General features: G+C 47.4%; 1 protein-coding gene across 7 annotated transcripts in view; it reads left to right on the top strand.

Moving 5' to 3' along the window:
• Positions 1-9,895, top strand: part of ARMC9 (armadillo repeat containing 9) — a 146,921-nt gene that overhangs the window by 62,642 nt on the left and 74,384 nt on the right. For 6 of the 7 annotated variants that reach the window (XM_077758062.1, XM_077758054.1, XM_077758033.1 and 3 more), the window contains 3 exons: positions 1,432-1,508; positions 4,539-4,613; positions 8,737-8,827. In XM_077758062.1, the coding sequence (XP_077614188.1) occupies positions 1,432-1,508; positions 4,539-4,613; positions 8,737-8,827 (243 nt within the window). The remainder of the gene's footprint in view (positions 1-1,431; positions 1,509-4,538; positions 4,614-8,736; positions 8,828-9,895) is intronic. The other variant, XM_077758040.1, reaches the window with a different exon arrangement.

Below are 9,895 nucleotides of genomic sequence, written 5' to 3'. Positions count from 1 at the left end.
CCTCCCTAGCCCCCCCCCCCCCATCCCCCATCCCTCTGGCTCGGGTATGAACCCAGACCACCACCCAGCCTGCTGTGGTTTGCCTTTAGTCTCCCTCATAGAGAACTGAAACAGAAATAGGGTATAAAACATTTCCGACTAGTTATACAGCTGGTGAATCCCTAAAGCCAAATACCTTGCTGGCCTTGGAAATAACATTTTATGTGTATACAGTACCTCCATTAAGAGGAAATTAAAATAGTTTATATTTTTCTTCACTTTCACTGCACTATTCAAAGGCAGGAAGTTAAGAATTCTGATCCATTCTATCCTGAGACAGAGAAGTATGTTTCTAGGATTCTGCAGGGTTAAGTCGGCACAGCAAGGATGCCAGACCAGGCTCCCTGCTCCTCACCACAGCCTCACAGTTTCCCCACGTCACCCCCCGGAGATGGGATTTTCATGCGCACATCTCAGCCTATTTGATCAGTAAAGGTAGTGATCGCAGCTTTTCTACAGGTTCCATCCCATGAAATGATCCGTTACCTGGGAAAGAAGAAGTTTCTGTAGAAGTGCCAGGTCTGGCCTGTGGCTGAAGTCAGTCTGAGCAGCCCCAGTTTGGGGAGAAGAAGGTCACATGGCTAAATAGTGCAGGGGTATTTGTTAGAAGCTTCCTTGCCCTCAGATGCTTTGTAATCTGCACTACCTGTGTGTTGTTGACTGACTAAATATTACTTCAGTCTTCTCTTAAAAAACAACATATGCAGATATCCCAGCTTTAAAACATTCATCAGATCATAATCAGCTTTTCTTATTATCATCAGTTTATTGCAATGATTGTTACGATGACGTTTGGATTTGCTAAAACACCTGTATGAGTTTTATGATGCTGGTGTGTGTGCCTGGGAGGCAGAACGTTGCCCCGTAATATATCGTGCGCTCTCTGACACAAATAGCTCTGTGCTCTACCTGTGCCGCTGTCCCCGAGTCCTCGGAGTGTACGTTCCTTCGTTCCGCATCACCTTTGACAGACATTAACAATCGCTAAGAAACCCCAGGAGGAAGAAACTGAGGCCCAGATTGATTAATTGACTCACCCAGGGTCACACAGTTCATAAGCAGAGGACCCAAGATTTGTTTTCACGTCTGCCTGGCTTGAAAGTGTACTTCTGGGGGCGCCTGGGTGGCTTAGTCGGTTAAGCGTCCGACTTTCGCTTAGGTCATGATCTCGCGGTTCGTGGGTTCGAGCCCCGCGTCGGGCTCTGTGCTGACTGCCAGCTCAGAGCCTGGAGCCTGTTTCAGTCTGTGACTCCCTCTCTCTCTGACCCTCCCCTGCTCACACTGTCTCTCTCTCTGTCCTAGAAATAAATAAAAACATTAAAAAAAAAAAAAAAAGAAAGTGTACTTCTGAGCTTAGACATGACATGTTTTGTTCCGTTGTTTTTTCTAAAGGGAAGAACATGTGTGCCAAGGTGGCAGGCCTGGTGCTGAAAGTTCTTTCGGATCTGCTCGGCCATGAGAACCACGAGGTACAGGCTGGCGCCGCTAGCCCTGGGCTTGGGGGGGTGCTGGCCAGGTTAGTGAGTGCATGCTCCCCCCTCCAAATTCTGCAGCTGGGAAGCCAGAAATCGATCCCCCACTCCTCAGTTCCTGTCTCCTGCCATCGCAGGTCCCTGCCAGCTCCTCGCCAGGCCTTATCCTGCTCGTCACCCGCCCTGCTTCATTCTGTCCCACCCTGACTCTCCCCAGGGTGGGTTTAATCTACGTCTGTGGACATGTATGTGGCCTGAAAATGTAGTTAATATTGTGTGGTGCGTGCATAATTGTGTAAATAGTACTGTGCTCCAAATCTCATTCTCTTCTTACCTTTTCACTGTGTTTTCAGGACTTTTCTGTGTTGCTTTGTATACATCTTGTTCCTTAACTCTCACTGCTGCAAAACAGCCCCTGTTTGCGGCACCCCTTACCGTTCCCCCGGGCTTGCTACCTCAGTTACCTCCAGCTCTCAGTGTACCTCCGCCACAGGGTCCTCAGTGCCGTCGCTGCACTGGCCCCTGGGGTGCAGATGCTTCGTCACTGCTGGCTCACCCCACATGCAGTCCCAGCTCCGAGTCCCGCCATGTTGTCTCGCAGAATGGCCGTCCCAGCTCCTGCCGTCCCCCGTGGCCTCCCCACACTGAGGGATTTTCTGTCTTCTAACTCGTGCGCCACAAGCCCTTTTTTTTTTTTTTTAAATATTTTTATTTATTTGTAGGAGAGAGACAGCGTGAGCAGGGGAGGGTCAGAGAGAGAGGGAGATACAGACTCTGAAATAGGCTCCAGGCTCTGAGCTGGCAGTCAGCACAGAGCCCGACGCGGGGCTCGAACCCACGAACCGTGAGATCATGACCTAAGTGAAAGTCGGACGCTTAACCGACTAAGCCACCCAGGCGCCCCCACACAAGCCCTTTTTTAATAAAGTAGAGCTCTTGATAAACTAACAGAAACTTATAAACAGAACAAATATTCTCTAACCTGCTTTCTGTAGATGCCTGTGCAGAGACTGGGGCATCACTTTGCCCCTGAAGCCAAAATCTCAACAAATCCCTGGCCTCTCTAGCCAGATCAGGGCTGGGGTGTCTCAGCCAGATCAGGGCCGGGGTGTCTCAGCCAGATCAGGGCCGGGGTGTCTCAGCCAGATCAGGGACGGGGTGTCTCAGCCAGATCAGATTCAGGCTGTCTTAGCGGTACAGGTCTGAGAACCGCTAGTCAGAGCGAGGCACTTAGTTTCCCTGTGTCCGTGCCTGTTTCATTCCTTCTGTTCATTTCTCACTTTACACCTTACAGTCCCCGGGCCCACCAGCTGAGTGACCCCGGCTGCTTCACCTAGTGAGGGTTCGGTGGTTGTTACAGTGTGTTCTGTGCTTTTTATATTTTCAGATCAGGACCTCTTAGCTCCTTCTAGACTCCATTCTCCATTTTATTCAGCAGCGAAGGCGGGTGACACCTGTGGGAAATAAATTCTGTCTCCAATAATAGCTGTTGGTTTCGGGTGTTGGCCCCAGTACGTTACCTCTGAGAACAGAATAGACCAAAGGATTTAAATCTTGTGATTGTTGCGAATCGCAACAGGGGGATTTCCCAGTTTACCTTGAAGATGAGCTGGGAAATCCCCCTGTACACACGGTAGAGCCTAGAAATTGTTTGCCACACAAACAAATGCTCCATGTGTGTGTCCTGTGTGAGATAGTCTGGGTCTTGAAAAACAAAACCCAAGAGCCATAAAGAAAAAGATGAGTATATTTGACTCTGTAAACAGTAGACTTTTTTGATGTGGAAAAAGAGGCCATGATAAGAGTCAAAGGACAAATGATACCCTAAGAAAAAAATTTGCCTCACCCGGGACAAGAGTTTACTATCCCTTATATATATGAAGAGCTCCTATAAATTGGTAAATACAAGTCAGAAGAGGGTAAAGGGCACACGGGGGCAGGTTACAGAACAGGAAGTCTGGATGACCAGTGTTGCCAGTGGTCAGGAAAATGAAAGTAAGAACAACCATAGGACGCCGTTTCTTATCCTTTTTACCCATTAGATTGGCAAAGATTAAGGGATTTTCAAGGCCAGCACCAGGAAAGAATGGTGGGAAATGAGCCCTTCCCCACCGCTGCGGAGACAGTGTAGCACAAAATCTACTCAGATGGGAGCTCCCATTCATCAGCCACCTGCCATGTACCATGGCCCGTGTGGCCTGATGTTGGGGTTACCTGTGTGAGTAAAACATGGGTCCCGTCCTTGGAGAGCTCACAATAGGGGAAACAAGTATACATATAAAAATATACTGAATCCAGTACGGTAGTGGGGGATATGCAGGAAGCAGAGCGGAGCGAGGGGGCGTGGGGTGGGGCCGGAAGTAGTGTGCGACGTGTGCAGTGTAAACTTCACGGTGGCAGGAAGGGGGCAGCAGGGGGTATGATAGTGAGGCCAAACCTCGAAGGATCCCGTGTGCTGTACTGAAGAGTTGGTACTTTCCAGGTGGGCTCTAGGGAGGGTTTCCGAGGTAGGAAGAGGGATGATTTGGCCCATGTTGTAGAATTTTGGCAACGATAGGATTGTTGGACTGAAGTGTGAACATCAAAAGCGGAGAGAAGCCCTTTGGGAGGATCGATGTCACCCAAGTCATGGAGGATGTCTCAACAAGGACAGTGGCAGTGTGTGTGGAAAAAAAGCATTCCTATCAAAGGCAGCTTGGAGACTCAACACTGGAGAGCAGGGGCGAGAACATTTGATGATGATTGTCGTGGTTCTAGCCTGAATGATCGGGATGACAGTTAAGCAGTGGAATATAGCAGGAGGGAGCTTTGTGAGCCAATGATGAACTTGGGTTTGAACTCTCAGTTGTAGCCGTCACTGGGACATGCAGTGGAGATATCTGTCCTTCGGAAACATGCATCCTGGAGCTCAGGGAGATGGTGACGCTCACCCTCCTCGCTAGCCACATGGTTCTCAAGTGGGGTGATCGAGCACTGGTTGTACAGTATTGGACAACTTGTAACTGACTGCTTTTTCTCCCCTTAAAGATACAGCCGTATGTGAATGGAGCTCTGTACAGCATCCTTTCTATTCCATCCATTCGTGAGGAAGCAAGGGCAATGGTAAGAAAAGGTGCTTGAGGGGCACCTGGGCGGCTCAGTTGGTTAAGCATCTGACTCTTGACTACGACCTAGGCCATGATCTCATAGGTTCATGAGTTTGAGCCCCGCATCGGGCTCTGCACTGACAGTGCAGAGCCTGCTTGCAATTCTCTGCCCCCGTGTCATCTGTCCCTCCCTTACTCATTCTGTCTCTGTCTCTCTCAAAACATAAATAAACATTTTTTTAAAAAAGGGAAAGAGAGGGGCGCCTGGGTGGCTCAGTCAGTTAAGCGTCCAACTTCGGCTCAGGTCATGATCTCACGGATCGTGGGTTCGAGCCCTGTGTCGGGCTCTGTGCTGACAGCTCAGAGCCTGGAGCCTGCTTCAGATTCTGTATCTCTCTCTCTCTGACTCTCCCCTGCTTATGCTGTCTCTCTCTCTCCCTCTCTCTCTCTCTCAGAAAAAAAAGGAAAAAAAAATTAAAAAAAATAAACAAGCACTCAAAAAAAAAAAAAAAAGGAAAGAGAATGTGCTTGAGAAATTTGTAAGCTTTGATCAGTGCCACAGTTCAGAAGCTGTTAGAGGTCTGAGCCTAGGCCCCGTGGCTTGCACGTAGCTTATGAGCTCCCTGGAATTGTACGCCAGCTGTGTATTTGCACTTTTCTGGAGAGGGAATCTGGAGCTTTTATCAGACTCTCAAGAGATCCCTACCTCCTAAATCTTAAGAACTACTGGGTTAGAAAGTTCCCAGCAGGCTTAGTTTTTGAAAAGTTATAGACTTCTTTTTTCAGTGATTCATTTTAATTTGGGGCTTTGGGGATGCCTGCGATTTCATAGTAGGAGGAGCTTAGCAGGAAGACGGTGACATGGAGAAGGTGTCCCGGAAAGCCCCCCACAGGAGGGCTGGGGGGCTGGCGGCAGGCGTGAGCAGCGGCGCGGCACTAACTCTGGGAGCCTGCAGACCCCGCTGTCAGCAGCTGAGTGGGACAGACGCTCTGGTGAAGATGACAAACCTGTCTGGTTCCTGGTGTGGTTGGTAAATAGTGAATTCAATACTTGATGTGTTTACGTTAGTGCTTTATTGGAAGTAAGTATAAAACAAGCTTCAGGTGATTAGCATCGTTTGTGTTGACAAGCGTTTCTGGATCTATGCAGCAAAGCCACCGGGGTTTTGTCCTTTTCCCCATTACGTGTGGAACTAGCTTAACAGTGTGCATATTAAATGCCACAGTGAAGGGATTAAATACATTTCCACAGTCAAAACACAGGCCAAATTCAGTTTGTGACTAATGAAACATGGTTCTTCCACTTGATTTTGCTTACTTAGAAGAATTGCTCAATCTCCTAATTAGCCGTCTAAAATTACATCAACAGCTATGCCAGAGATAAAAACTCAATTAGGAACCATTCTGTGTGGTCACACTAAACAATGGAGCTTAATTTATTGCTTTGGGGGGAAAAGATGATTTCAGCACAGAACAGGGAAAAATGAACTTGATTAAATAAATTCTGCACTGTGGCCCTTCTGGTGAGAGGAACTCTCAACCAAGGGCGAAACCAAGAAAGAAAACATGTAGGCTGAGGAAAAAAGAAGGTCCTGTGGATCAGACAGCTGCAAGGCAGCTTGGAGGAGGGACGTCCAGGACAAGGGGCCGGGAAGGCAGGAGGGCACGGAAGCAAAGGGACAGGGACCAAGTCGAGGGGAGAGACTCGCGGTGATAGGACGAGAGTGTGACCCTTAGAGATCAGCCGGGCCAGAGGGAGAAAATGAAGGAAAGGGACAGTGGCTCCGAGACCTGGACGTCTCACACTTGTGTAACTGGGCTCCCGAAAGGAGAGGAGAGGAGAATATGACATCGCAAGAACTCTGTTTTTGCAACCAGGTAAAACATTTGTGTGCTTGCGGAAAGTGACTAAGAAGACATAAAAATTATACCGGCACCCAGTGCTATAATGGTGGTCTTACAGTAATACCCCCCAAGATGGAGGAGAAGATAAATGAGTGCACTGAGGCCCATTTGAACTTCAAGAGGCTGCCACGGTCTGGGACAGGAGGGCAGTGCAGACCAGGAGGGCTGCCCCGCGCCTGTTGCAAAGCCTCCGCGCCCCGGGCTGGAGCAGCTGTTGGCCCTGAAGCTCTTCCCTGGGATTTAAACCCCAGCCAGACATTCTGCCTGGGCTCGAGCAGACTCCTGCCTCTTGGTACCCTCTTCTCTTGACTCAAAGACTAACCAGAGTTGTTCTTCCCTTCCAGACCACTCCTTCATGTTCTCCTCTGTGCACTTGCCTGTATCTGCCTCTCTGTTAAATGTTACTGTTCTCGAAGGTGCTGTCACCTAGAACCTTGTTTATTCCCTTGGCCTCTGCTGCCAGATCTCTCTTCTGAGCCACAAATCCCTTCCAAACACAGCAAGCACAATCTTAACCATTTAAGTAGGCTTTATGCCCACTCAGGGCTTGAACTCACAACCCTGAGATCAAGACCGGAGCTGAGATCAAGAGTCAGACGCTTCACCGACTGAGCCACCCATTCTCCCCTTAACCATTTATTGAGCATCTATTATGTACCAGCACTTGGACTGGATGCTATTTTATACACACACACGCACGCACGCATGCACACACACACATATAATATACTATATAGTACATACTATACATACTATATATAAATATGTTATATATACTATATACAGAGAAAAAACTATATATATACACACACACAAACACATATATAGTTGAATGCAATTGACAAACATATATTTACATAACCAACACCCAATTACATTCTTTACCTTTTAAAGGTTTCATGTTAACTAGAGTTGTTGTCATCCCTTTTTTCTAGTTGAGGACACAGGGTAGGAGGAACTAACTAACGTGATCAAGGTCACACTGTTAATTCATGAGACAGCTCGGATTCCAATCCAGACTTAACCTTCCGGAAGGTCATGCCCTTCTCTAGACGATGGGAACTCACCATATTCAAAACTGCACTTGGCACTTCTTTGATTCAGTTAGAGCCATTGACTCCAAACGGGCCTGCATTGAAAGTGGGAAATATTGTCTCCTTTACCTGAAAAGTCCAGGCAGAAGCATCAGGCAGAGCTTGATCAGGGCTCATGTGTTCCTGGATCCATTTCTCTCTCAGGACCTCTGGACTCTGCTTCCTCTATGTTGGGTTCATTATTAGATACACTTTCCTCTTGTGGCAAGAAACCCTCATCAGCTCCAGCCATACGTGCTCATTCAAATGCCTCAAGGAAAGAGGAAGGCAGGGAAACATACCTGTGCTAAGTCAGTGTCTTACATTTCCCTGCAGTTCTATTAGTCATTATTCAAAGTTCTGATATCAGTGTTTTGTAAGAAAGTAAGTATTACACAATGTGGGGACTTTATAATTCTTTTGATAGAAAAAGAATAATAGCTGTTTAAAAAGAGGTTCCGTTCGTTTATTTCTCTAAGCGTATGGCTTTACTCTTCATTTTGTCTCTGAAATCCAGAAGGAAGTGTATAAATGTAGAGAAATCACAGGACAGAAATTACCTCCCGAAACAACATATTGCCCAAATTACAGAAAATACTTATGCAGTTAAATTTTACAATAGTTTTTTTTTAATTTATGTATTATCAGAGTATAGTTGACACACAGTGTTCTTTCAGTTTCAGGTGTACACTCATTGCTCATCAGAACAAGCAGTCATCATCTGTCACCATACAGCATGATTACAGCACTATTGACTGTAGTCCTGATTTATTCTTTATCCCTATGACAACTTACTTATTTTACAGCAGGTAGTTTGTATCTCGTAATCCCCTTTACCTATTTCACCCATTGCTTCACCTCCCTCTGGCAACGCCCAGTTCTCTGTACAATAGGTTTTTTTGTTTGCTAAATGTTGTATAATTAGGTCAGATAGCCAACCAAGAAGAAAGTAATTTCACTGTGAATTGTAAAAAATAACAAAAAGAATGTTTAGTACTGAGCAGAGGATTTTTATTGTGTATATCCCTTCCCTCCTGCCAAAGGCTTTTCATTGTGTGGTTGTTTTTTTTTTTTTAATTAGGTGAAGCTATTCTGTTGAAAACTGGTTTTCCCCTACAAAAACACTAAAATATTAACTCTTACTCTTTCTAATGCCCCTAGGGAATGGAGGACATTCTTCGCTGCTTCATCAAAGAAGGCAGTGCTGAAATGGTCCGCCAGATCGAATTTATCATCAAGCAGCTTAATTCAGGTCCGTTCAAAGCAAGAAGCTATCATCTACCTTTTGCATCTTTTCACATGTGCCAGAAAGATACGTGGGCTTTCTTAGGAGGGCTTGTCATATCTTGGAATTCATCCAAGAGGCTTTAAGGGAGGTGGGGAGACCCAACTGAGCCCACCGACAAGGTAGTCAGGCTGTCCCAGGATCAATGATCTTTCACCACACTTTAGGCTTAGAGTCAACAAAAAGAATTCAAAAGCAATCACAGAAACCCTGCTCTACCATTACATTCTCTTTACGTGGACCCCCCGCTCCGCATTCTTCCCCCATTTCATACGGCTTCTCCGGAGGTCCCAGGGTCTGATAAGGAAAACAATGGCGACCTCCCTGGCACCACCACAGAAAGTGTCACTCTCGCACGTACGTTCACACTTTCAAGAAAAATTAATGTTGCCCGCTGGTTCCATGGGAGGAGATGGTCCTCTTTCTCTCCAGCTTTCTCCGTTACCGTGACAGTCGACAGCCATGGTAAGCAGGAGAGGAAGGTGCAAGGGAGCCTTGGGTGGGACCAGGATGGAAGAGACTAGCTCTTTCTATGGACTCCTGACACCTTGACCCTGACTCGTACCCGTGCCAGAGGCACCCAGCTGTCCACCTCACTCAAAGTCCAAGTGCACAGATCTAAAGTAAAGGTGAAGCACATGAGTAAAGGTGAAGACATGAATCTCCTGATCTCTACTCCCAAGTTAGCAGCTTGACCAAGGCCAAGAAACAGGGAGCTACCCGAAGCCGTTCACGGGAGGAAGCCATAAGCTGCTCAGGGTTCGCAGCCTGGGCCGCACGCAGCAGTCACCTGAGAGATTTGAGAGTCCCCAAGGCAGCACCCCATGCTAGCGAAGTCAGAAGCTCCGGGGGAACCCCAGAGGTGAATAGTGTTTAAAGCTCCCAGGTGCTCCCGCATGCAGCCGGGGTGGCGGGTCCCTGCTTCTGAAATGGAGAGGCTTGAAAAGGGCACGTTAGAGGCTCCTGGTCAGCAGGAAACGGTGGGGAGAACAGCCAGTGAGATGGGCGCTCCCTCAGGCTGGGGTGCATTTCCAT

The sequence above is a fragment of the Crocuta crocuta genome, unplaced genomic scaffold (assembly GCF_008692635.1).
Source record: "Crocuta crocuta isolate KB4526 unplaced genomic scaffold, BGI_CrCroc_1.0 scaffold290, whole genome shotgun sequence".
NCBI classification, from domain to species: Eukaryota; Metazoa; Chordata; class Mammalia; order Carnivora; family Hyaenidae; genus Crocuta; species Crocuta crocuta.
Note: the sequence above shows the minus strand (reverse complement) of the source record. Positions and strands in the feature narration are given on the sequence as shown.